We start from the raw sequence: 27,943 nt of genomic DNA on the forward strand, positions 1-27,943 counted from the left end.
TTTCTACTGGAATGTATGTTTAATTTAATCCTGGCATCAACTCTTTAAGTTTCCAGAATGTGAACAAACAGTATCTCTTCCATAAGCACAGATCATAACCCTTTCAATGAGAGAGGGAGAGATTTCACATTTAAACTGACAAGAGAAGCTGTCAGTTCATTTCCCAAAGAAATATTTATGTGAGCGGCAAGAAACATTTCTGTGAACTACATAATTACCCCAATTCAAAATAGAGACTTTCTATGAATGCAAAATCACCAAACCGCTCTTTGGTACTTGTCTTTTACCTCATTGCTTTTGCAATGCAGTTTGCAGTTTGAACTTATTACCAGCCAGCACATATAAAAGTGCAATATTCGAAACCATTTACAGAGTGAAACTCTTTCCGAACAACTGAGACCAAACCAGAAACACCAATTAGCAAATGAATATGGTGAACACAACTATTATTGAGTAATGCTGGCACGGGGAAAAAATCATTTTCAAAGGAGCCTATTTTCATTGCACATTTACAACCCCCTTTCTAATTATGCCTTTGTGATACTCAAAGGAATTTAAGCAAATTAGAACCAGGGGTCTCAGGTAAAGTGACTTTTGAAGCTTTCACAGCCATTTTTTTTTAAAAAATGATGTGAAATACAAAAATACTAAGATTTATCCAGAGCAGAACAGGCAACTAAGTCAACTGCACTCCAAGTTGCCAATAGCATCCATGCCTTTAAAACTCATCTGGCTCTGCAACAGTGTGGGACTTGCTTCCTCGTGGTGTAACCTCATGCTAGTGAGAAGCATGAGGGTCAATCCACCATAGGGGTGGGGCTAATTATGTGCATCTTTCGTACCCAATCACTTTGCTCCTGGCTCAGTTAGTGTTGCCAATCTGATGGTCCCTTGATTCACACAAACCTCTGCAGCATGAGATCACACCATGAGGAAGCGACTCCCATATGTCTATGGCTACATGTGGAATGTGGCCTTGCCACAAATAAATGCTCCATCAAAATTAGGCGATTCAGTTCTAGTATACCTGTCAGGCAAGGCAAAGGGACAATCACATTGTCTGCCCTTAGTTTTGTTCTCTTACAAAGGCCCTCTTCAGATGTCAAAAGAGCCATTCAGTGTGAAAGTCTGAAGGGTGTGCATGTTCTCTGTTTTTGCAGAATTACAACCCAACGGATGAAAACTTGTATCTCGACTGCTGTAGCAGCAGGACATCCAATAAAGATATATTCATTGACCCAATTTACATTAAAGGTTAGTGGTGACCTGTCTATATAGAGTAAGGTATTAAAACTCTGAAAGTTCAGAAACAATAGTAACAGGCAGTAGGTTGCCACACCGCTTTTAAAAAATTATAAGGCAATATCTACTTATGTTCTGAAATAGCAGCCAATGCCTCAAATTAATAGCAATTTTTAAATAAACAAACCATGGGGGAAGCTACATCAACTTGCCAAAGATATTAAGTTTAAAATAAAGCTTCACGAAGGAGATGATTTGTGTCCCAGATAATCTGGAATCTGTGAACAGTTAAAATGTTTCTGTTCAACTTCCAAAGAATTGTTCTGCCTCATTAAATTTAAGCAGCTTGTTTTAGTTGTAGAGTTGAACGATACCCATAGGTTTGATAGGCAAACCATTAACAAAAAAAGCTTTACAGTAAAACTGGAAGGCAATTCCGCAGGTCTAGGACACAGAGATTGACAGCATATCCTTTCTCAGAGGCTACAAACCCAACACATTGTTCTTCCATAGATTATTCCATTAACCAGCAAGTCTGCTCTAGGAACCAGAAGGCAGAATAATGAAGTAGATGAACATCTGAAATGAAGTATACTATACACTTCCAGGAGAACACGCAAGAACAAGGTGTTTCTTACTCATCATAGCTGAAGCTAAACGCATTTAATATTTTAAAAATCTAAGACAAGCATTTTAGTTCATGTTGGGTCTTAAACAATTCCAAGGCCAACAGAAACTTCTTGTGAAAAAAACTCAGAAAGATAAAAATAGCCTCTAATCTTTTTCCATTTTGATAGTGGAATCTAGATTTTTTGTTTTTACAAAATAATAGATACGAAATAGAATCCCTTCCCTTAGTTGATACAGAATAATTAGCCCCATGACAACAGGAAATATTTTCCCAATATATCACCAAATAGCAACAAGAACCACTGGTTCTTACAAAACACATTGGTGAGTGGATTAAATACTAATAGAATATGCATCTCTCACTATTATTCTACAGTGCAAAACTGCATACCTCAAGTTCAAGTGCACGCCAACTGTGAAAAGCTTTGGAAATACCCCAAAATTACAGTGTTAAATGATCAGGCTGTGAAATATTAGGTTAAATTTAAGATCAGTAGATTAAAAAGGCACATAGTCTACATTTTGGCAAGAACACATTGATGTTCCTTGTTACCATAAAATATACTCCAAGCTGCACAGCAGCATCAATCATGGCAAGGCACATTCATTTGGTTCCATGTAGTTCAGGACCACTTCACACAAGTCAGTATTTTACCAACACTTGTTTCCCAGCTGGTGTATTCACAGCAGAACATTCACAAGTAACACTATATGGTTGCTCCTGATAAAAGCAATCATCTTCTTTGTGGACAAAACACCCCGTGCGAAGTGGTCCTGGGGTAACAGGAAACTGGAATGCGCACTGCTGTTTATGGCACACATATTATGACTTAAACTAACTGTGTAGCTGAAATGTACCAATATGCTCTTTGCGAATCTAGGTAGGTTACAACCAAGACAGCCTCAATTATCAACTTACTAATTGAACATATTGTATATATAAAATCATTTATGCACCAACACAGGGTGTTTTAAATCAAGAACACAAGCCTTTTCGAGAATAAAATTAAACATGTTGCAAACAAAAACTAAGCCATCTAGTTATATAATTAAATCATGCATATGTTAAAGTAATTTCCACGTGAAGTTTTTAGCTATATTTTTTCTTTAAAAATAGCTTTTCATGTTCTACCAATTGCTTTGTAAATTTGAGAAACTCAATTTAAAAAGGAAAAAAAATAGAAAACAAATGTGTTGGGAGATATTAGCTTTGGTTTTTAGTTTGTGACGCAGCTGTGATAATTTCCACAGTGAACTAAAGAACGTGGGTCAGGAATAAATATATAAACCTAAAGTAATATCCGTAAATACATTCAGAGGTCCACTTCAGCTGTTTATCTATAATCACATGTTCTATTAAATCATGTGCAGATAGATATCCACCCATTGAGGGAAAATGCATTATAATTCTGGCTCTCTGCTGCTTTTTCTGAGGGGAAAAATCAGGAGCATAATTACATATACATGTTCTCCGCACTGACCATGGCAGATTTAGGTCACAAGTCTCAATTCATCAAATGTTCCATTAATAAGGCTTTATTTACATTTTATAAATTCAGGAGAGAGTTTGATGTGATGTGCAAGACAGGAGAATAACGTCACTGGTTGTAGGTGCAGAACCTTACGCTTTAACGCTGACCCACAGACAGCCAATCAAAGTTCCATAGAGCCATGTTTTCACGTAGAGTTTCCGTCCAGATTCTGTCAGCAGCATACTAACAGTCAGCCCACTTAAAAACAGCAAAGATGGCAAAGTTTTCTTGAGACTGAGTTTGGAACGGACACATTTCCCAGGGAACTTGTTCCTTCTTTTAGAATCTTTTGCATCATAAAATTCTATTAGCAACCTAGGAGCAAAGAAAGGATTAAAAAAAAGGTAACAGGCTTATCATAGTTTCGTGATGAACACAAATGTCACACATGTTATCATGTGCAAATAGTATTGGGCAGAGGCAGCTGTTGGACTGGCAAACTTCATTATGTGAATTGGACACTTTTTTCCTCCCAAGTGGGCAAAATAGACTCAAGTGAGGAGAACAGCCTGGCTTTGCCCAGGTAGGCTATGTAGCAAATGGTCATGTAAATCCAGCCTGGAATAGCAAGCAAAGATAATTCACTATTCATCAGTTTAAGTAAAGGTAAAGGGACCCCTGACCATTAGGTCCAGACATGGCCGACTCTGGGGTTGCGGCGATCATCTCGCTTTACTGTCCGAGAGAGCCGGCGTACAGCTTCCAAGTCATGTGGCCAGCAGGACTAAGCCGCTTCTGGTGAACCAGAGCAGTGCACGGAAACGCCGTTTACCTTCCTGCCGGAGCGGTACCTATTTATCTACTTGCACTTCGACGTGCTTTCGAACTGCTAGGTTGGCAGGAGCAGGGATCGAGCAACGGGAGCTCACCCTGTCGCGGGGATTCAAACCGCTGACCTTCTGATCGGCAAGCCCTAGGCTCTGTGGTTTAACCCACAGTGACACCTGCGTCCCAATTCAACAGTTTATCTCTATCCTAAAATGTATGCTCTAAAAACATTGTGCTTTGTAGTTTTTGGTGCTTGAGAATTTTATACTCCGAAACACCCATGGAAGTAAATTTAACCTGACAGCAGGTGAGCAGACTCATAGCCACTAAGAAGCTTACTATAGGAACCAAGATTTGAAGCTCTGCTTCCCATATCCAAATCCAACTCCTTGTCCACATTGGCTATATTAACTCGTGGGCATCCACACATTTATAAAATATAAGCAAAAGGTCTGTGGGAAACATTTTAGATTGGATCCAAACTTTGTTCCCACCAGCAGAAGTACCCCCTGAACGAAAGCAAAGTCTACTTTCCCTACTCCTCCCGTAGCATAGAGCACCACCTCTTTCTTGTTCCGGAAGGTTCTCCAACCTTTCAGAAGAGCGTAATAGGGGGTGCTAGATGAACAGGCAAAAGAGGTCTCTACCTTCTCCACCAGTAGCACCCCTTTGCTGGATCAGAAGCTTTTCCAGAAGGTGCCTTTTCAACCATGGAAGGCAAAATCTGGATCCAACCCTTCACTGATGGTATGCAATAACCAGTTAAGATTTTGTTGAGTTCTGTGGAACTTTCAAGCCGTATTAATGCTGCTCCAGAAGCAGTGTCACATCACTGTATTTACTTACTTATCCTTGATTTCAAAACGTTCGTGAAGCCATCTTCTCATATACATCTGTTCTTCAGGAATATCTTTGAGTGCAATGCGATCAACATAAATATGGATTCTTGGACACTCCTTACAAAGGAAGTCTACAAAACCCAAAAGAGCATCATGAATACACTTGTCCCATCAGCAGCAACTCCACTGTCGTTCAGTAAAATTAAAGCCAAGTCCAGTAATTGTGCAGTGTTATTTGGCATTCTTTAAAAGAAACAGGCTTTTGAAAATTACTCCAAGGTCGGAACTTTGAGTAACAAGATCACAATTCATTTTATTTATTTTTTTATTTAAAAAAAAAAATTTAGGCTGCTTTTCAAGGTAAGTACTCTCACAAGGCAGAGTATAACACCACTGTTTCCATCCATGTTCAGAGACATTCATGTCTGCTTAAACCTTAAATAATGTATGAAATGCACCGTATTTTTCGCTCTATAAGACGCACCAGATCACAAGACGCACCTAGTTTTTTGGAGGAGAAAAACAAGAAAAAAAATATTCTGAATCTCAGAAGCCAGAACAGCAAGAGGGATCACTATGTAGTGAAAGCAGCAATCCCTCTTGCTGTTCTGGCTTCTGTGATAGCTGCGCAGCCTGCATTCGCTCCATAAGACGCACACACATTTCCCCTTACTTTTTAGGAGGGAAAAAGTGAGAGCAAAAAATACGGCATTTTCCCCCTTTTAAAATACTTTTCCAATCTAAAAAATAGAGGGTAGGAGTGTTACTTTCATAAGTGCCACTGAAGTGGACGCATACATTCTCTCTCTCTCTTTCTTTGGCTATTGAAGTCAAAATCACCACCTTCTTTGAAAACTTGCACAAATATATGAAACTGTTAGGAACATAAGAAGAGCACTTCTGGATCATGCCAAAGGCCCATCAAGTCCAATATTTTGTTCCCACAGCGGCCAACCAGATGCCTAATGGTTTACAGTTCAGTATAGGAGTTGTGAAAATCAACACACACAAACTCAAAACCCAACTTCAGGTTCGCATATGAAAGCTACTAGATCCATTTGATCTTGAGAATCACAGTATAAAGTAGTATTTCGGGCGGCAGGGAAGGGAGGAGAGAATCACGAATAATTCCACAGGGTTAAAGTTCAGAGCCAGCAGGAACAAGATATGACTTGTAAGTCGCAATGAAATTCAGGAATGCAGAAAACGGAACACGAGAACTGTAGTATGTACCGTTAAGTGAATTCTGATACCAAGAGCACTAGGCACAGCTGAAAGGATTTTAAACCATGACCTTAGTTTTACTTTTATTGATGGTTTGTGTGTTTTGGATGTCCATTAATCACAAAATACCATTCTGCAGGAACAATATAAATAATAATTTGCATCCTTCTGATTTTATTCAGAATGTAACATGGAAGAAAAGTGGACACTGGGGACTTCTGCACTCCTTCCCTTTTAACTCGCACGAGTATTTTGAGGTATGTGCCTCTCCATACTTCTGCCACACACTGGTAGGTCAGGAGCATCGATCATTACAAGAGTTGAATGTTGCCTTTGCCCTAGCTGAGGTTATTTTAGGGTCCTGGGCAGGTGCAAGCAATGCAAAGCAATCTCATTTAGCTCTTCGCCATCCAAGTGCCAATTTGCCCTGCAAATCCTTGAAACGCATTATATCTTGGGTCACCGTTTCAACCGTGTCAGTGCTGTACTCATGGGATAAAGCAAAAGGGAAGGCGCAACATAAAATCAAAACGGCCTCATGGCAGTCCTCCAGCTTTTCGTCCAAAGTGTGGAAACCACTGTGGGAGAAACTGCCACTATCACTTCTGCATACTATGTTACCCTTAGCCTTAATACCATTCTAATTTTTAAAAAAAACGAATAGTCAATGCAGTTGCGAGAACGAAACTCTTGATTATATCCAGTTGACCAAGGAACTATTTTAATTGTACGCAGTTCATCTTAGCGAGACTAATTCATTTTTTTTCAAAAGACACAATGTCACTGTAACTACTTTGGCTTACCAGTGGATAAGAACAATTTATGGCATTCCTGTTTTTGCGGAGGAACAGCTGGATTCTATCATAAGAGCCACTAAAGGTTGCGTAGTCCCATGACCCTTAATTTCACATCGGCTCAACTCCCCAAAGGCTTATGTAATTAAGCTAAAAAAACCAAACCCCATTGCAACAATTCATTAAGTACAAATTACATCCAACTTCAGGAATATTGGCTTGAAATGCCAGCATTTGATGGGTTGCTTAATTCTTCCAAAGTTGCCAAAAGGCTATTCTTGGAAGGACGAATAAAACAAAATGCTCCCTCCGCAAGAAGCAACATAATTAAGAATCATACATTACCCCTCAAGCTTTTGATTGGGGACAAGTTTCTTGCTGTGAATCAGAAACTGATTAGAATGTGTTAGGCAAATTCTCATGGGAACAAAAGCGCAACCAACTTGAAAGGAACTATTTCTAGGATAGCTTTCAGTCATAGGAAATAAAAGGAGCAGAAACTAAACATCAATGAGCATCTGTGTTTGCTTGCAGAAGTACCATAATCATGAGAAACGGGAGGAAAAACTAAGATAATTTCAGATAGATTAAATGGCAAGAACACCAAAACCATTAGCACTACAATGTTTCTACTACTGGTACTGAGGAATGGGAATGAATCGTAATGTGACACAGTGTTCTTCATCCATTATCTCCAAAGAAGGATAAAAAGAAAGCAAAGTACAAAACTATCCAAAAGGTTACAGGCTCAGAGACAAGTAGTAGTTTGAGTCTTGTCAAATGGGTTTATGTTTTGTGTGATACATTAAAAGACTAATACTAAAATATAAACTAGCTTAAATGCATTACGTTTTTTGAAACAGGAAAAATCCCGCCTAGGAGTACACACAAAATCACTTAACTCACCCATTTGTTTTGACAAAAGAGGTGATATTCTTAAATATATTGGTAGCCCCTGCACCCGATTTCATCACAGGCCAGGAGTTGACATGTAGGTTTTAATCCAAAACGGTGATTGAAGGGCTGTTTTCCAAAATTAATGAACACTAGTCAGATCTTGCAAGTATGCCAAAGGCAGAGTGCAATAGGAGAGAGGGATGATTTCAAAGTTTTTAGTATTTTGAGACAGAGAAGTGACCCAGGAGATAGGGACAGATATCCACAATCCTTTAAAGAGGGTTTAATCTCCCAAGGTTAGGGTAGATGCTGCAGTCACCCTGGCTATCACTGCCACATTGAAATATGCTACGAATCACCCCACGATCACCCACAATGAAAAAGGGGGGTAAGGTTCAGATAAATCAGATGTGGGGAAACACTGGCCCTTCAAAGGTTCTTGAACAACCACTGGCCATGTTTGCTGATGGGAGCTGCAATTCAACAAGACCTGGAGGGCCACAGTCCCCCAGGTCTGAGGTAAATGGACCTGACATTACGTTCTAGTCAGGAATAATGGGATGGACATTAAGTACCAAAATTAACATCAGAACAGGGAGAGCGTGTGACTTCCCACCAGTCTCCTGAACAAGAAGTATATTAAAAAATATTTTGGACCATCCTTCATCCCCATGGATGAGAATAATCAGAACAAAAGATTAAGTCAAAATCTTCATAAAACCCATTTTGAGACAGCTAAAAATTACGAGCAGAAAAGCCTACATGAACTTAAAATACCTGGTCAGAGAACCTCAGAGGCCACGCACTTGCTGATTGCAGGAAATCTGTTGCTACCCAGTCTCTGCTAAAAAACCTCTCATGAAGATGATTCAGACACCTGGTAATCAGTTTCCCCCCAAGCACTGAATGAAGGTGAACAGTCACAACCATCTCAAGTTTGCTTGCCCAAGAAGGGGATATTAGCAACTGGGCAGTAGTTGTCACAAACCTCAGGACTGTCCTCTTGAGGGCTTACACCACTGCCTCCTTTAAGGCAGCTGGCACAGAAGCATTTAACTTCTAGACCAACCCAATCAACCTCTTCTGGCTGGTTTTTAAAGAGTTGAGATACATCATTGGCCCAAACCTTCCACAAGTGCTTTGTTCACATCCCTGTATACTAGGCCCCGCCCACCTGTCAAATATGGCTTGTGGAGGGTTGGCCACAATTCGGTCCAACCCGCTGTCCAAAACAGACTCCCCATTCTTGCTTAAATTAATTCAACATCACCAACTCACCTGTCATGGATGGAGCCACTTTCCTTTGTCCTTTCTGGTCCACAGTACCTTCATATGCTACTGTAATGTCATAAACTGCATCTAAGTAGGTTCTCATCGAATCAACTGCAACATGAGTAGCCTTCGCCCGTGGTGTCAGTACATGTTTTAATACAGCAAGTCCTAAGCAAGAGAAACATAAAACAACATAATACAACTGAGAGGAATAAAACCTGTTCAACAAGAGGAAAACGAAATAATTTAAAATGTGAACTAAAGCAAGACAAAAGTTCTTTAGTTAAAGAAGAGACTGCCTGATTTTATTTTTGGAAACATTAACTGGAATTCCAGTATCCTGCTGTTAACAAAATGCCACCATCCAAAATCAATATTAAAATAATAGGGAGGTCTCAGTCTTGCCCTTATTTTGTGTAAAAAATAATAATCTGACAACATGACTGTGAGCATGATATATTAGGTTACAGCTCAGTGCTCCAATGATTCTACTACATACAAAGCAACTGGAATAAAAGAGGGTTGCTTCAAATCCTCCATTTACAGAGTAGTTAAAAGACAGTTCATTTTCTACACCAACAGGAATGTGCTGCATCTCTTAACCAACTTTCCTGCAAACAATATTTCTCTTTTTCTCTTTTTACTGCTTCCACCAAACTGTATTCCTTCAACACTTGTTACAACCAAGGACAACACTGATGTCAGGTCCATCACAGCCATTCCAGAAATGTTTGCTTATTCAATACAAGACTATGCAAATATTTTGAAACCTAACACAGCTTTTTAGCATGTGAATTTTCTATCAAAAGTGCCACGGTGTTTGTGTTGCTGAGATGTTGTTCCAGCCCATGTGTGCCGGACGCAGTGTTATGACAGCAATTGTTTTTATTACCAAGCATTCAGTTCGGCTAATATTGCCCCAAGCTTTCGATAAAACATCCACAAAATAACACAAGAAACCACACGTGAAAATGGCTAGGAAGGTCAGCATAACCAAGGAAAAATATGTACCTCACTTGCAAAGAACAGGTTTGCAACTTTAGCACATACATATCTGAATCCCTTGTGGCCTTCCAGATGTATGATGCAAGAATGGGACTGCTGTTCTGGACATGCGTCACAAAGTGCTAGTCAAATTACAAGCCTGATTTGGCAGTAAGCACTGACTACCATGAACATCTGCTTATTATTTTAGGAACCCATGTCCAATTGTTTGACAGGAATTCCCTTTCCTCTCCTGTCCCTGCAACCCCCCATGTCTGCTCTGAAGGGTGCTTGGTGGGTGGAAACAAGTAGATATCACCCCCCCCCCCATTATTTGCCATGTTGCTAAATAATACTTGTAAGGGACGCGAGTGGTGCTGTGGCCTAAACCACCGAGCTTCTTGGGCTTGCCGATCGGAAGGTCGGCGGTTCGAATCCCTGCGACGGGGTGAGCTCCCGTTGCTCTGTCCCAGCTCCTACCAACCTAGCAGTTTGAAAGCACACCAGTGCAAGTAGATAAATAGGTACTGCTGTTGCAGGAAGGTAAACGGCATTTCCGTGCGCTCTGGTTTCTGTCACCGTGTCCCATCGCACCAGAAGCGGTTTAGTCATGCTGACCACATGACCCAGAAAGCTGTCTGTGAATTTTAACAGAGCTCTGTGCCTTCGTAATAACTGGCAAGATTACCAAACATGTTGTTGAGAACTGAGCATTTAATTTTTGGTGTTCTAAATGGAGGCTCTCAAAACATTCTGTTGTTTATTTGCTTCTGTTTGAATAAGTTTTACCTTGATATTCATATTTATTCCTAATGTTATTTCGTCTGTGATGTAGCCTTGTGAACCACCAGATTTGCCTATTGTCAGGGCTGCCGCCCAGTCCCAGCTCACATAGGACCAAGTCAGCCAGCGTTCAGTTTCAAAGAGTCTTTATTGGATTACAGGTTCCATTTCCAAACTGCAACGTGCAGCCCTACTTCTTCTAGGTCAGAACGACGAAGACCCGTCTGAGTCTCCGCCTCTAGCGCACCAGCTTAATACCCTAGCCTTGCTCCACCTCCTGCGCCTTTCCTTCCGTCTCTGGGTCCTCCTGCCCCCCTGGGTCTCTCCCTTCCTACTCTCTTCTGACGCGGACCCCCCTGACCCTTCCGCCTCCTTGCGGCGGGCTTTGGGACCCGGTTCACTCTCTGGGCTGCTGACTGCGCCAGCTTCCGTTACATTTGAACTTGGCGCGCGCGCCCAACTCTCCACTTTCCTCTTGATCGTTTCCTCGCTCCCCGAGGTGGGCGTGACTACTCCTGACTCATGCCCTCCCTCCTTCTGAAAGTCTCCGGAGCCCGATATCTGGTCCCCTTTCTCCCCGCTGCTCCCGGCTGGGAACGTGGGTCCCGATCTCCAACCGCTGCTTTCTGATCCCTCTCTGGACCCTTCTTCCTGGGGTGTCCCCCTGCTCTCCCCCCTTGCTCTGGCTGCTGGCGCTCCCTTCTGGGAATCCTCGGACTCGCTAGACAGGCTCGGTGATCTCGGGTCGTCATCCCCACTCATCCTTCCTTCGTATTCCTCCCCCTCGCTCTCTGTCTCCTCCCTTCTCTGCGTCTCTGCTCCTGAACCCCTGACACCTATGTATTAAAAATGGTTCTTTCCCACAAGGTGGATTCAAGGTGGCTCACATAAGAACACGTAATAGTAAAACATAAGAAGAGAACAAATTTAAACAAGTGCCAGTCATTAAGGTAGTACATATAATTAAAACAAGGCTAGTGGAACCTGCAGCAAGAACTCAGATCCTGAACAGTGTGTTCAAGACGAAACAAAGCAGAAAAATGAGACACCCAAGGTATCGCAATGCAGTTGGCTTTAAAAAGTCAAATTAGCACCTTGATTTCAGCCCAGAAGCCAATTAGCATTCAATGCAGGACAAAAAAATGGTTTAGTATGTTCTCAAAGCCTAAACCCAGCCAAAATGCTAGCAGCAGTAATTCTGTAGCAATTAAAAGTTTCTGAATGCTTTATTGTGTTTAGACTAGGAAAGGAAGTCCGATAACCAGCCGCTGTTGCTCCAATTTCTTTCCACTTGAAAATATATTCTAAGTGAAGAGCAATGAAGCTCTGTAGTACAAAGCTTGTACTGTTAGGCTGAATGTTACAACTGCAGAAAAATTAAAAAGATAAGAGAGCCTGGCCTCTTGCCTTGCCAACTAGATGGTGATTCTTGAAACCGATACATGATTATCAGAACTTGCAGCTAAGCCTTTATGTACTCAGCGTACAAAGACGTCAAGTAGCAGGTTTGTTGCCTGGAAAGTTGAACCTTGTTTTCTGAACTACCAAAGTGCATGAGTTTGTTACAGGAAAGCCTGGTCCAGTTTATATTCATCTGAGTTTACTTTTCATTAAATAAGTGACTAATTAAGCGCAGCAAATAATAATATTAATATATCACAGAATCGCAGAACTGGAAGGGATTCTAACCCTTTGCAATGCAGGAATCTCAACGAAAGCATCGAAAACTGTTAACAATATTCAGAAGCGTGGAAATATTCAGTGTATTAAAGCTTCTAAAAAAGGAGCATGGTCACCCAAAAATGCCTGGCAAATTGCATTTTAAAATGTTTACTCTAAGCTCTTTGGGTGTAATTCAATGTTGCGCTATGATAAATGTTTCATCTGTGTAAGAATTTCAGCTTGCGAGGTGGAACAAGTCTCCTCATGAGCAAATTTCAGGGGGTGCAGCGGGGGAAGCCCCGTTCCACAAGGGAAGGCTTCTGCTAGAAGGTCCTGTTAGGTGAATCTTGTCCTTTGGATTAGTTGCCATTTTTAAAATACTGACTCAAATATATATATGTGCGCACACGGACATGTGAGATATTCTTGGCAGAGCGCTCAGCCAATCAGTGTTATACTGTAACAGAGCAGCTATATGTATATGCCTGCATTCTGAGAGAGTCTCTCTGTCTGTGGTGGTTATAGTGTGAGGGATTGGTTAATGGCAGTTTGCTAAGATAGTGTACATGCTGTTAATACTCTGTATCTGTACAGTGGTACGTCAGGTTACATACGCTTCAGGTTACATACTCTGCTAACCCAGAAATAGTACCTCAGGTTAAGAACTTTGCTTCAGGATGAGAACAGAAATTGTGCTCCGGCGGTGTGGCGGCAGCAGGAGACCCCATTAGCTAAAGTGGTGCTTCAGGTTAAGAACAGTTTCAGGTTAAGAACGGACCTCCGGAACGAATTAAGTACGTAACCAGAGGTACCACTGTATATAGTAATCTATGTGTTTATTACTGTTGACTACAATAAACACCAGTTGTAGCTTTCAAGGTGTTCTTTCCTTCATTGTCCAAAAGGACAGACAGCGTTCAGACTTCAATTGGCTTCCAATGACATTGCGTACTCTGCAAAGCTCATGCCAGAGGAATCGCGTGGGCACAATATTTATTGCAAGCAAGCACAGTTTGCTTGCAATGAATCTCTCAAAGGACATACCCCTTGTGAAGTTTCCTTGTTTGACTATACTTTAAACATTAGTGCTACCTGCAGTACCAATGAAAAGGAACAAACACTAAGACCACACACTTTTATGTGTATATTCAGCACCCACCTATGGTCAAGCCTCACTCTTATTCAACTAATGTCCCTTTCTCCTTGGTGATCCTTAAACCGAGGGCTGCGTCTACGCAACAGTGAATGTTATCTGTTCGAAGTTCCCTGCTTCCCAAAATTCTTTGAAGTTCACCTTACCTGCCTTATCAGCATATGATTGACTATCTGCAATGGTTTTTGGTAGTTCTGGGTTGTACCGTGTTCCCTCTGGAAAAATCACAAGATACATCTGTGGAATTAAAAAAAAATTATATGCACAATTTTTTTTTTAAAAGGAAGCATCACAACATGATCTCTAAGCTACAGTATGACAGCAAAGTATGTGTGCACAGTATGTGTGCACGCAATGGGGAGGGGAGAAAAGGATTGGATAAAACACAGAGGACATGTTTATAAAGATATGCAATAACAGTCGTTTTCAGTTAAGATGAGCAATCTTGATATTCAAGGAATCCGAATTTTCAAGGGAAAATTAAGCAGCAGAAGCAACAAAAATTGTGTGTAAGAACATACTAAATGGTTCAAGTCAGAGAAAGTAAACCAACACAGTTTAGTGAGCAAATCTCTCTCTCTTTATATCCTGTCCAGAGATCCCTAACCAGCTGCAACTGAATGTACTGCAACTTTAAATAATACAAAGGCCAAGAAATACAAGCTGCCTTCTCAACTAGAACAAATTAACCTAACAGCCCTGGCTAGCAAACCTTGTTTGGTATGTGACAGCTATAGGTATTGGCAAGCAAAGAGAACATGCTATCCTTTGTATGACACTCAGCTGACAAGGAAGGAAGGAAGGAATGCTGCTGATTTCTTCCTGATCCCAACATGCAAAAACTGATGCTTTGGTGGGTATGATGAACACTCGGTTACAAGGTTCCAGATAAGCTGTAAGACTGAGAATCCACATGACACTCTATTGGGAGTTATGACAGCAATCACCTCCTTTTTTAGCCTATATGAAACTTCCTATTAGCTGAGCAATAGAAGCGTCATTATTTAATTTGCAAAAACAGCAACAACCACCAGTCCTAATTCAGAGAAAGTTGATACTGCAGAAATAGGTTTTATATTCCGACACCAAGAGTTTTCTGGGAGGGTACAGTGTTATCTACTAACCATGTGGAAGACATCAGTTCACAGAAAACGAAAGTGTGTAAGGCAAACATAAGACTCCTCCATGCTGGAAGCCATTTTGGCATGCACATGGTGTATAAACCAACCAACCAACAGACAAACAAACAAACGAACAACCCAATCCAGCCACTCATCTGTTCAGCAGGGGGAAGAAAGGTGACCCATGCATCTGGGGCAACATATGAGACAAGCATTCTTGTCACTTTCATTCTCATGGCAGTTAGAACACACACACACACACACACACACACACACACACGGGAAATATATAATCTTACTGGAGTTCCAGCCTTTATCTGGGCTTGCAACTTGTTCCTCATTTTCCTTTCATTAAATTTGGCACTTCGTTTCACATAGACTCCTCCATGCTAGCAAAGAAAGAAGGAAAATATACTGATGACAATAGTTTATGAAACAAAGTACACAGATTTTCAATACTCTAAAAAACATGAAATTAGAAATGCCAATTTCTTAAAATAGATAGAAATAAGGTCCCTCTAAAAAGACCCCTGTTATTACACTTAATGCAAAACTCACATTTGTGTCCATATGAACACAACAGCTTAAACTGGAACCAACAGGTAAAACTGTAGCAAGGATATTAAAGAGCTAAAATTCATTGGTGATGCTCAGTCTCTCCTGAAGAAAACAGAGTGTTCCAGAGAGAGAAAGCAGAGAAATCAGGAAAGTAATAGAAGAGCTGGGACACTGACAGGGAGCTGAGGGATAAGCAGAGAGGCTGTGTTGCCATTTGCTAAGGTGAAGGACTATGGATAATTTACATACAGAAAACCCCAGGTTCAATCCCTGGCAGGTTCCGTTAAAAGGATCCATTACCAGGGTGAAATCCTGGAGGGCTGTTACCAGTCAAAATAGTTGATATTGGGCTAGATGGACAAATAAGTCTAGCATAAGTCAACTTGCTAAACTCCTCAACTTAGCTTTGTCTAAGGCTGCACCTGCACTTTAACAGTCATGGCTTGCCTCAAAGAATCCTGGGATGTGTAGTTTGTTAAGGGTGCTGAGAGTTGCTAGGAGACCCCGAGTTCCCTCACAGAACTGCAATTCTCAGAGGGGTTTAACAGCTAATCCCTCCTCCCAGGGAACTATAGGAAATGTGGTTTTGTGAGGGGGAATGGGGGTTTCCTAGGAACTCTCAGCACTCTTAACAAGCTGGGACTCTCAGGATAAAGTACAGTGGTACCTCTACTTACGGATGCGATCTGTTCTGGGGTGCCATTCGCACCCTGAAAAGTCTGTAAATAGAGCGCCGCTTCTGCATGTGACGCGATAGATCGCTCCTGCGCATAGTGGCAAACCCGGAAGTAAACACTTACGGGTATGCCGCATTCGTAACCAGAAAAAAATGCAATGTGAACCTAACGCAACTAGAGGTATGACTGTAACACTACTTTAAATGTAGAGTGCAGATGGAGCGTAAATGGGAGCACACTTTCAAGTTATGCTTCATGAACTACACCTAGGTTGTATTCTTCTAAAAGCACAGCTAATCAAACATTCCAAGAAAAAGTTATTTAAGTATGATATTTCCCCCTCCCCCAATGGAATACAAAGCAAATAATATCAGCTAGATCAGGGGTCGGCAAAGTTTTTGTGGCTTGGGCCTGTTCACGATCCCACAGACGCCGTAATGGGCCAGAGTGTGTGCACTCAGGCGCAAACGCTATTTCCGGCACTCCTTCTGGCACAGAGGAGGAGTATGCAGCTTCCCATTGGCTGCAGGAGCTTCCGTGCCAGTTTAGCGTGGCATAAGGGCACCAACCGAGCAGGTGGCGGGGGTCCATGGGCCGCTTAAATGACCCCCATGGGCCTTAGGCTGCCGACCCCTGAGCTAGATGCATGCATAGTCACACTACAAAATGCTGTTAAACCAAGCAACCCACCTTTGAACACACCCACATTTATGTTTATAGACATGCTTACAATGAAATAAAACCAAAAAAGGTGGCACTATATAAGCTAGAAATATTTTAAACCAGTGGGCAGTAAGCAACTAAATAAATGCAGGAGTGTGCAATAACTTATGAGTGTACAATGGGACTCCATCTGTACTCCACCTTCCATCCCCAGCCTGGGCTATCCTCTCTCAAATCTGCTCTAGAAGGTTGGGTGGGGGGGAAATCCAGAACAGTTTTAGGGGTGAGGCATGGGGGGGGGGGATAAGAAGAAGCTGTTCTATTTGTGCAAAGCACTATTTAGTGCTACGTTGAATGCAACCCATTTTCAGAACTGCAGATATATTGGCTAATTCTTGAACTGGTTCCCCAAGCGCAAAATTGAGAGGAGAGAGAAGGAAAGGGAAAGGCCGATGGCTTCAGTTAATACCAGATGCCTTGACTTAAAAGAAGCAGTTGTAATGAATTCATGAACACATCCATGCATAACAGTTAATTAATAAAATGTCCTATTGTGCCAAGTTAACAAAAAAAGAGTTACATTTCAAGTATGGCATTAAAGGATTCTATTCCCCAGCCTGCTGGTACAGTACTCTGGTGCAACAGAGAACAAAACTGTTCTATCTTCTGCATGATAGCCCTTCAGGTATTTGAAGACAGCCATCACGACTCGCTGTAGTCTTCTCTAGGTTGAATATACTCAATTCTTTCAATTGTTCCTCAAATAAATTGCAATTCTTATCCCGCAACATCTTTGTCACCATCCTCTAGAGATGCTGCAATCTGTCAATGTCTTCCTTAAAATTACACCACCCAGAACTGGACATAGATGTGGCCTGTTTAGTACGTAATAGCTTTTCCCAACTTTGGGTTGCCAAATATTGTTGGACTGCAACTCCAATCGTCACTGGTTCTGCTAGCTAGGAATGATGGGAGTTGCAGTCCAACAACATTTGGGGACCCAAGCTTGAGAAAGGCTGATGTAGAGAATACAAGAGGGATTGCCTCAGAATCAGGATTATAGCAGACCTCAGGTGTCACATACAAGTAATAAAATGATTATTACAATCAATTAAGACGAAAAGCTGCTAATGTTTAATCACTTTATCGCTTTGTTCCCTAATTTCAGCCTTGGCCAACTGCTTCAAAGCATTCAGCAGCCCTTGTCTGCAAAACAAAGACAGCTGGCTCAGCGTGCAATGCCTACTCAAGAGAAAAGCAACAGGCACACATACAATACTGGATTGTATCTGATTAAGTCAAACTCAGAGCAGACCCACTGAAATCAAAGGACTTAAGTTTATCATGTCCATTGATTTACTCTATGACTTTGCCAAACACAACCCTAACTTTTAACATAGGAAACTTATTATAAATGGGCTTGACCAGCTATAGGGTAAAACATGTAATAACAACAAGTAGAGGGTTGAAACAAAATAATTACAGGGAGCTATAACGTATCTCACAAAGGACAAATGTTAAAACCATCACCTCTGATGAAGTTACTACATGTTTTCAAGTTCTAAATTCCACTGAAATCCTCAGGCCTTCCTTCCAAGTAAAAATGTTTTCAACTGAGAGATCAATTTTCTCTAGAGTCAGGTGGATCAGGTGATATTTTTCTGCCACATTTTAAGCTATTACTTTTTATCTACATACATGTTCACTTCATGGCACTGTGTTGTGTATGTAGGACTTTTCTGGGAATCAAGATTAAACTGAGAATCAATAGAGTGTTAGAGTACATTTCCAAGAAGCTGATGAATACCATATTAGCTTTTTCATATTTATTCTCTAATGCTTTAAGAGTGTGTTTTGTGCTTGGGGAGGAAGCATACAGATGTGTTTACTAGCATGTTTTCCTTAAAAGTTGTGTTCTGCTTTCTACATACTCAGATCCTACACACATATATTCCACAACAGGATGTTTATCTGAGGTAGGAAATATGCATTCCATCACAATTCTGTAATTAATTGTCACTGGAAAGTTTTAGTGGAGCGCGAGTGACATCACCAACACAGTATCAACAGGAAGAGGAGGAAGTGGTTTTTTGTTTTGTTTTTGTACCATTTGGCATGTCAGGGAGAATTTTTTTTAAAAAAGAATACCTGCCAACTGACTCCACATACTTTGCATATCCTTATCAATAGAATTTCCCTTTAAATACCTTTAAGTGCCATAATTTGCAGACTGTGATTTGCGACACTGAATGTTGGCCAAGGTGTCCAGTGAATTCTCATATTCACAGCATGAAAAGCATCCACAACCCATGATATAAAACAGCCTTTCTCAGCCAGATGTTGTTGAACTACAACTCCCATCACCCCTAGCTAGCAAGGCCAGAGCTCAGGGATGATGGGAGTTGTAGTCCAACAAAATCTGGGGACCCACAGGTTGAGAACAGCTGATCTAAAGGAAAACCCAGCTTTTTATCACCTCATCATCCATGGGAATAAGACTGCTCGGCAGACTAGTATTTTTTGGAAGTTAACTGGGAAAACGGCGGATGAATGATCTTGAACAACTATGGGGAGTAAACAAAATACCTATCCTAAAATGACAGCAAGTAGAATCATTTACTGTGATTGCACAAGACAGAAGAAGAACCACCTGGCCTTAGTCGCTTGTCAGGAGGAAGGGGGTTGCTTCCAAGAGGAGAGGGAGCTCCAGGAATGGGCATTTTCAGTCTGGTGATAGCCACTGGCAAGAAAACCAACAGCTGCTGGTTGTTTCCTGTGGGAAACTGAATTCTGGACTAAACAGGCTTTCGGCCTGATCCAGGAGGGCTCTTCTTGCGTTGCTAATTTGCTGCCTCTTCCCTTCCAGAAAACAACAAGAGCATTATTCTGATGAAATAATCTGTTATCACACGGCTACAGAGCAAGGAGGAGGAGGACAATGTGGTCTCAGCCTGAGGATGAAAAATACATAGCCACGGGGTGTCCTGAAAACCACTTCCTGAGGTCACAACCACACCGTACATTTAAAGCACATGAATTCCTCCAAAGCCGTGGTTCCCAACGTGGGGCACAGGCCCCACAGGGGGGGCAGTTTGATTTTCAAGGGGGGCAATTTGAGAATGAGTTAGAGCAAGTTAATGGCCTTTTAGTTTCCTCCACGTAAACAGGAGTTCACTTTTTGAATAATAAGAATTATATGTCACGGGGGGGTGGGGGGGAATCAGGATTTAAGAGATGCTTAGGTGAGGGGCATGGACAAGAAAAGGTGGGGAACCATATCCTTGGAGCAGTAGTTTGTTAAGGCTGCTGGGAATTTTAGGTCTGTGAGGACCTAAAACTACGGTTCTTGGGATTCTTTGGGAAAAACCTATGAACTATTAAAGCAGTTCGAGGATTTGTGGGACTATTTAATTTTTGGATTTTATTGCAAGATTTTTAAAAATCTGCAAATAGCTCAATATCTCTGGAGTGAAACAGATAAATTGGACAGGATTGCAGCACCTGTATTGAGAAACAAGGGAAAAGAGGCAATGTAAAAACAATGCTGTCCTTCCTTGTCCCTATGCCAAAGGAAAACAACTTCACTGGTTCAACTCAAGGCCTGATTTGTACACCAGCAAGTAAATTACTGCAGTTCATGCCATATTGTTTACCATGAGGTACCAAAGGTCCATTTTTCTCTCAGTGCACCTACTAGATCAAATGCTGGCGCATACCAACTAACAACCATGTGGGAATGATTTGCAAAATCATTCTCTGCAGCGCTTGTCATACAGAGGAGTCAATTTTCTTATGCCCGTAAGAAGTTTTTTGTTTTGTTTTTAAACTTATTGCTATGGAGAAAAATAGCCAATCTTATTTCTCAAGCTTTTCAATCCACACGGTGACACACTCAATGAGCAGTCACATATTGTTTATGAGCAAGCAGGGTGAGATTTTACCACAGAAGCAACAGCCATGAAGAACAATTGAAAGCTTCCTCCAGGGGGAACCTATTTTCCATTCACCAAACTTGTAGGTCTGAGTCAAACACTGTGGTTCTTAAGAGAAGGCAACCAAAAAAAGGTTTCTATGGGGGAACTGTAACATGTGTGCGGTTACTTACCACCAGGGTGACCATATGAATAATCCCAGGTTTACTGACCACATAGATCAGGCTGGATCCCTCCAGGGATCTACTGCCAAGTTTTTGAGTGGCCTTCACACAGAAGCAGTAACATTTGAAGTGATTCTTATGGTGGCCATTTCATACATTGGATTTGGCAAAACACAACTCACCCTGATAATTAATATTTTCTATGGCAGCACACCCATGGAAGATCAGTCACTACCCGGTCTGAACTAGAGTTGCCATATTTCAAAGGGTTTTTTCCGACTGACTTGCCTAAGATCCAGGACAAAGCGCCGCCTTTCGGTAATCCCACCCCCCTCCAGACATCAATTCCGCATTTGAAATCCCGGTAATGTCCAGATGTATGGCAGGCCTAGTCTGAACGAATGACAAAGGGGAACCTACAAGAAACTAATGTATGAAAATTCTACCCCTCATCCCCACCTGGCAGCAGAAAGCAACTCCAGATTTACTCCAAATATAGAAGGGGTTCATTCATTTAAAGTGATTGTATAGAGTGGCGTTCAAAAAATGGATGTATGTGCTATGCAGCTTGTGTTTTTGCATCTGCGAACCAACATCTTGTGACTTTCGGGACACAAGATGTGAATTATGGGACCATATGCAGAGAAGTGGAAAACTGTCATTATAGCTCTTATCTCTCTCTGCTTAAAATATATGGCACGAGTTTAGATATGGAACCACACTCACCTAGTGAGAAACACTACCCCTTGTCTCCCAAAGATCTTCTGAATTTCAACTATTGTGTCTAATGGAACACAGCTCACTAGATCACCCTGATAGCCTACTAGGATAAAATCCATATGAAGCTCAACTAGAGGAGCAAAAAAGCAAAAAGGAAAGAGAATAAGAAAATATAAGAACATATCTAAATCAAGTCATTGACATTAAAGGGCTACTTGATTTTTTTTTTAATCAGAAACTTCACGGTGACAAAGACATAAAAGCCACAATTCAGTGAATTTTAGCATATGCAGACATCTATCAAATTATTCTTGCTTTCTTTGGAAACACAACCCAATTTTGCTAACATGTTATGAATATGTGCAACAGCAAGGATATTATCCCATAAATAAACACAATCCATGCACTGAGTCAAACCCAAACCCAAATTTAAATGTGATTAAAGGCAGATTGAAATATGTAAGTAATTTAACTAAAGGATAAATGTTTCAAGTGCAATCCTATACATGGTTACTAAGAAGTCAACACCACTGAATTCAGTGGGACTCAATTCAGTATACACGAAATTGTCTTAGGGTTCATCCTGGACCCACTTACCTGAGAACTCCATGTCACTTACTTCTAATAAATAAATAAATGCCAGAATTGCACTGTTAATTGTGTAGGACACAGACAGGTGGTTTTTGCATCTTAGCGGGCATTGTCCCAAGTTCAGTGAGTTACTTTTAGTTTGCTTAACACCTGACTGGAGAGCCAAAGATACCCTCCTAACCCTACCAGATAAAATCTGCTAACTAGAAAGAGTTGAAGTTTCACTATTCTGTTTCAAATATGAAACAAAAACACATTAGCAAGACAGAATCATTGCATGGACATGACTTCAAGCATGCCTTACAGTACTTGGGACTAAGTTTTACTGAAATAAATGGGATTTACTTCCAAGTAAATATGCTCAGGATTGAGGCATATCAAAATTTAGCAGAAGGTACTAGTTATTTCATGTGACGTGGAGAAAGGATTAGGATTTACCTGAGAAAAATACCACCCGTATAAAGGAAGCCACTTTAACCCGTCTTTCAAAACATATCGAACATGTCCCAGAGCATTTTGCCTGACGGCCAACATATCTGCTATAATCCAGTCAACTGCAAAACAAACAAACAAAACTCAAACATTTATGTCCCTAGGCTAATGTCAAAATCCTTCCCAACATTATTTAATGCTCGTCTAGTGCTTATGAACATGAAAGATGAACTGCGGTCAGTGGCAATGCAAGGTAAGTTCTTTCCACAATCATATTCCCCCATTACCCTTTCGTATTTTAGCACACATTTCTTCATTTTTTAAACAAAGCTTGTACTGTTTGCACAATACCACTACATAACTTTTAATCTCCTGCCAACACAGAATAGATGCATATCTCGAAGGATCTGGTGAGAAACACTGACTCAACAGACAACGAACCAGAAATACACCTTCATGTTAAGTAATGTGCCCTTAAAACCAGAATCAGAAGAACTAGAATTAATGGGACTTCTTGAAATCACCCCCCAGGGTTCCAGTATTTACCACATTTTCCCGTGTATAATGTGCCCCCATGTATAAGACGACCCCTATTTTGGGGGACTCCAAATTTACAAAAGAGTTGAGAGTTGCTGAGCTTTTTTGGGGGGGGATTGCTGAGAATCACTCAAACATTAATTTATAATTTTAAAAATTGTCTTATACACGGAAAAGTGGCGTAATATAATTTGCTAATCAGCCAAGTTCAAAACAGATATTAGACACTTGGCAAAATATGAGCAGCACACAATTAAAACTGAACACTGTACGCAGATTTCCAGTGGAAATCACTTTTGCTCATGAAAGGCAGAACCCCCCCCCCCATTTTTCACCAATCCTACTGCATCCCTCTTGAGCGTTACAATACCTTCTTCCATTGGTTCCTCCCAAGCTTAGGGGTGGCATTTCAGTGGGCTGCCATGAGCAGGACTGGAAAAAACCAATGGGTGTCTTGCTTTGTGCAAGAGCCGCCATTGGATACAACTGTTTGTGTTGGTTCAAAAGCACTTCCAAATTCGAGGCACCTTGTTAGGAAGCATGTGGGGGCTGTTTTGCAAAGAAACAGCTTAAAAGACCCATTATCCTGCTGATCTATCAGGATCATACCGTGTATTTTTGTTTATTTAATCTTAACATGCAATCCCAAGTATCTATATCTAGAGAATTTCATTCTCAGTGGTTATATTAACACTTTTTGTTTTTGCTTTTAATAATTATTTAATTAAAAAACTCTTACAGGTAAGGAAATTGCATACAAACCTGTACACTGATGATTTGATATATATACCACATTCTCCTTATTTTTTGGCAGATCGCCATACAGAATTATCTAGGAAAGAAAAAAGGTACTTGATTTAACAGCCTGAAGAACACCAACAAAATCTAGGATCAAGCTTTATTTTATTTAAACTCTTGAGAGAGAAGATTTAACAATTCCCACATTATGACAGGACTACCTTTTCCCTTTCTTTCACCTTGATGCCCCAACTTAATCTACCCATGACTTTATGTGGCACTTTACTGAAGTCAGAATGACCATGTATAACTTAAGCATTCACCTGAGTCTATGAAGCTGAAGGGATGTACAACTAAATTGGCTTATAAAAGTGTACTCTTACATGCAATCATTCTTTTACAAGGAGAGGAGAGAGAAAAAGTTTATCTTGCAAAATCATGACATGATCATGTTAGTGCGGTTCAGGTAAAGTCTTAATACTGATTTGATTCATAGTATTTCTAGGCTGCTATTTATTCCAATGAATTTCAAAGCAGTTTACAAACAAAACAAAACAAAAATACAATTACAGCAAAAGTCATACGCAATACCCATTGAAGCAACAGTAAAAAAATGGCAGCAGACATTGTCTTAAGTGTTTCTATGTAACAATCAGTACCTGATCAGATCAAGAACCAACATGTGAAAATAATGGAATTATTTCACGTGAGGGAATGTATTATGCTTTAAACAGAGACCTAGCTTCCATCTTTGAAATCCCTTTTAAAAGATAAAACCCCTTTAGCACACTCTCCCGATCTTCCTGTGGAATTAGTAGCAAACATGTATGCATATTTATAAAGCAAACAGGATCCAAATATGTAAAATATATTTTTCTTAACACAACCTGATTGAGGTAAGGTACACAAGTGAGAGAGGTTTGGGTTTTTATTTTGCTATTATCATAAAGATAGAAGTGGCAGGGGAGGAAACAGGAAAACATTACCTCATGAATGAAGAGAAAGTGATGAAAGTACTTTAAGCACAAAACTGAAAAGGTTAACAGGATGCAGAAGTCTTTGACCTCTGGATGACGAGTTTAGTCAAGCATACTCAATGAAAGGGCCATCTAACATCAGTTTGGTACCCTTAGCTTGAAACATCTGCTTGCTGGCAACAGTGCTGAAATGAACAGTTGATCTTGAAAACATTTGCCTAAATACAATTGGCCAACTACAAGCTTCCTTGGAACTGGCTTCCAAACTGGCATGTCCAAAGATCAGGATACTACCATCCCATTTAGCATTCATCTCAAAAGATCTTTGTTTGCTTGTTTGTTTAAACGTCTTGTATTATTATTTTATTTTTATGTATTTATTAAATTTATATACTGCCCTTCATCCGAAGATCACTGGGCGATTTACAAAAACACAAAAATATATAAAAAAACAAAAAAACAGAAACAATATCCCTGGGCCCCAGCCCAATTTAAGAGGCCTTCGATTTAATTAGATGTTTAATTAGCCAAAGGCCTGGGGGAAGAGGAATGTTTTTCCCTGGCGTCTAAAGATATATAATGAAAGTGCCAGGCGAGCTTCCACAAGCAGGGAGACACTGCAGAAAAGGCCCATTCTCATGTTGTTACACTTTGGGCCTCTCATGGAGGGACACAAATAAAGGGCCTCAGGTGATGATTGCAGGGTCCTTGTCGGTTTATATGGGGAGAGGCGATCCTTGAGGTTTGGCCCTCAGATGTTTCGGCAGCCAAAAAAAGTTATCACTTCCAGATCTCCAATGAAACTACATGCACTTGCCCTAAAGATACCCTGTCAAATCTCTCATTTTTAAAAGCCAAGTTGACAACCGCCAAGGTTGGCAGGATTTAATCTTGGAAGGCTCGGACTCTGCTGGGGTGGAAGAATCTGCTCCTCCCCTTTAACCCTAGAGAGGTGGAGGTCTTGCTGGAAAAAGGCAAAGGTTGCCAATTCAGATACTGTTTGTTCACCTGCTCGCCTACCAACGTGGGTAAACAGTGGCCTTTGCAAAAGAGCACCAGCAATCCTCATTCAACTGCCCTCTCTCTGTGCTGAGAATGGAGCCCAGCCCAGGCATGGAGGTGGAAAGGAAGAGCTGACTGTTGCTCCTTGCTACCTCTGCTCATTTCCCACCTGCTTGCTTGCCAGCCTCTCTAGGTTGTGCAACCTGGGACTGGGTTCAACAGGCAGAGATTCCTCCCTGTTCTACCACCCACAGAGAGTGGAGAGCAAGTCGAGGCAGGGCTGTTCCTGACAGCTACCTCTCTTCCTCGATCACTCACCCCTGTACTAGCTAGAAAGGAATGGCAGAAGTGCACCGTCACAATGGACAGCAGCAAAGGCTGGGTGCATCGGACTGAACGTGCCACTCAAAGGGGTATGGCAGATAAGCTATGATGAGGAGGCAGACACTGGTAGGAGCAGCCACCGCCTCTGGTAGATCACCTCTTTCTGGGAGCCACAGTTACAAGGAAGACTAGACCAACTGTGCCACCTTTGTTATTTATATGCTGCCCATCTGACTGGGTTAGCCCAGCCACTCCAGGCAGCTCCCAACAAAAACACACCAAACATTAAAAGCTTCCCTATACGCCTTCAGATGCCTTCTGAAAGTCAGATACAGTGGTACCTCGGGTTAAGTGCTTAATTCGTTCTGGATGTCCGTTCTTAACCTGAAACTGTTCTTAACCTGAAGCACCACTTTAGCTAATGGGGCCTCCTGCTGCTGCCGTGCCGCCGGAGCACGATTTCTGTTCTCATCCTGAAGCAAAGTTCTTAACCCGAGGTACTATTTCTGGCTTAGCGGAGTCTGTAATCTGAAGCGTATGTAACCCGAGGTACCACTGTAGTTGTTTATTTCCTTGACATCTGGTGGGAAGGTGTTCCACAGGACGGATGCGACTACCAAGAAGGGTCCCTTTTCCTCCACCCTCCCAGAATGAAACTCTGCTGGCTCCCCAGTGCAAATTAGGCTTGCTGTGCGCAACCTTCACTGTGCTGTACTCAACCTAGGTGTTACCAGCATCGAGGAAGTAGGCAGAGCCCCAGCGCTGCCTGGGAAGGATCGCTCCCACCTGCGAGGCCACCCAGAGCCTGGAAAGGTGAGCAAACCGAGGGGGAAACCCCCGTCTCTGCTGGGAAGGGAGAGAGCGAGCGCGAGCGCTGCGAGGAAGGCGCAGCCCCTGCCTCCGCTCGCTCACCTGCGCGCAGCCTCGCCCACCTGTAGCCAAGTTGCCCGAGTCCCTCTCCGCCTTGGCATCCAGAGACGCGAGGTGGTGGAGAGAAAGGTGACGAGGGGGTGGGTTCCTATCTCCCCCAGCCCCCCTAAGGAGGCGTGGCGCCTCCGCCAGCCCCCCCCGCCCCCAGCAGCAGCCGCCCTCACCTGCACGCCGGTGTAGTTCTCGAAGAAGAAGAGCACCATGCTCTGGTAGAGGGTGTACAGCCGGTCATCCACCTCGTGGTAGACGCGCGCGGGGAGCAGCGTGGAGAGCAGGCGCCAGGCGCCCCAGGCCAGCACGTAGGTGGGCGCGGTGCCCATCATCAGGGCGGTGGGCAGCACGTAGCGCATGGAGTAGGTGTGCAGCACCAGCGACAGCAGCATCTTTCCGGCCAGAGTTGGGATGACTTTAAAAAAGGGAGGGAGAAAGAAAGAAGAAGGAATGAAGATCTGGCTCCTGGGCTTCGCGACGCCGCTAGCACATGAAGAAGGAGGAGGAGGAGGAGGCGGCGCCTCTTCTCACGCCTCGCAGCCTGCAGGCGCCGCCGAGGAGGAAGAGGAGGGCTCCGCAGCTCGGCCGCATGGCCCGCGGGTGGCCCAGGCAGGAAGCAGCGTGGGAGGGCGCAGCGGAGAAGCAAGGAGCAGCCGGCAGCGGGAGCTCCTCCTCCGGCTCGGGAAGCGCACGCGACGCCCTCACCTGCCCGCCACCCCCGTGCCTCTTGGCCGCGCACCGAGGAGGAGAAGGGCGCCGGCGACCAGGCAGCTCCGCCTCCCCTTCGCCGGAGACTTCCGGGGGTT

General features: G+C 42.2%; 1 protein-coding gene across 2 annotated transcripts; it reads right to left on the minus strand.

Moving 5' to 3' along the window:
* Positions 1–27,943, minus strand: AGPAT5 (1-acylglycerol-3-phosphate O-acyltransferase 5). Of its 2 annotated transcripts, none has more exons than XM_083495660.1 (9): positions 27,843–27,943; positions 27,311–27,552; positions 23,938–24,007; positions 22,645–22,760; positions 15,201–15,290; positions 13,927–14,017; positions 9,205–9,366; positions 5,019–5,142; positions 1–3,719 (listed from the first exon to the last, which is right to left on the minus strand). In XM_083495660.1, exons 2-9 carry the CDS (start codon positions 27,527–27,529, stop codon positions 3,494–3,496), a joined length of 1,098 nt encoding a protein of 365 aa, XP_083351786.1. In that variant the 5' UTR covers positions 27,530–27,552; positions 27,843–27,943; the 3' UTR covers positions 1–3,493. The 2 variants fall into 2 exon arrangements, with proteins under 2 accessions (XP_083351786.1, XP_083351787.1); XM_083495661.1 differs by having other exon boundaries at positions 27,877–27,930.

The sequence above is a fragment of the Podarcis liolepis genome (genome assembly GCF_965112155.1).
Source record: "Podarcis liolepis genome assembly, chromosome: 3".
NCBI classification, from domain to species: domain Eukaryota; kingdom Metazoa; phylum Chordata; class Lepidosauria; order Squamata; family Lacertidae; genus Podarcis; species Podarcis liolepis.

Coding starts and splice junctions, on each gene's coding strand:
- AGPAT5 (XM_083495660.1), bottom strand. CDS start 27,529: ATGCTGCTGTCGCTGGTGCTGCACACCTACTCCATGCGCTACGTGCTG. Junction 5,143..9,204: donor AGTGGCTCCATCCATGACAG/GTGAGTTGGTGA, acceptor TGGGTTTTGTAG/ACTTCCTTTGTAAGGAGTGT. Junction 3,720..5,018: donor CGTTTTGAAATCAAGGATAA/GTAAGTAAATAC, acceptor CTTTGCTCCTAG/GTTGCTAATAGAATTTTATG.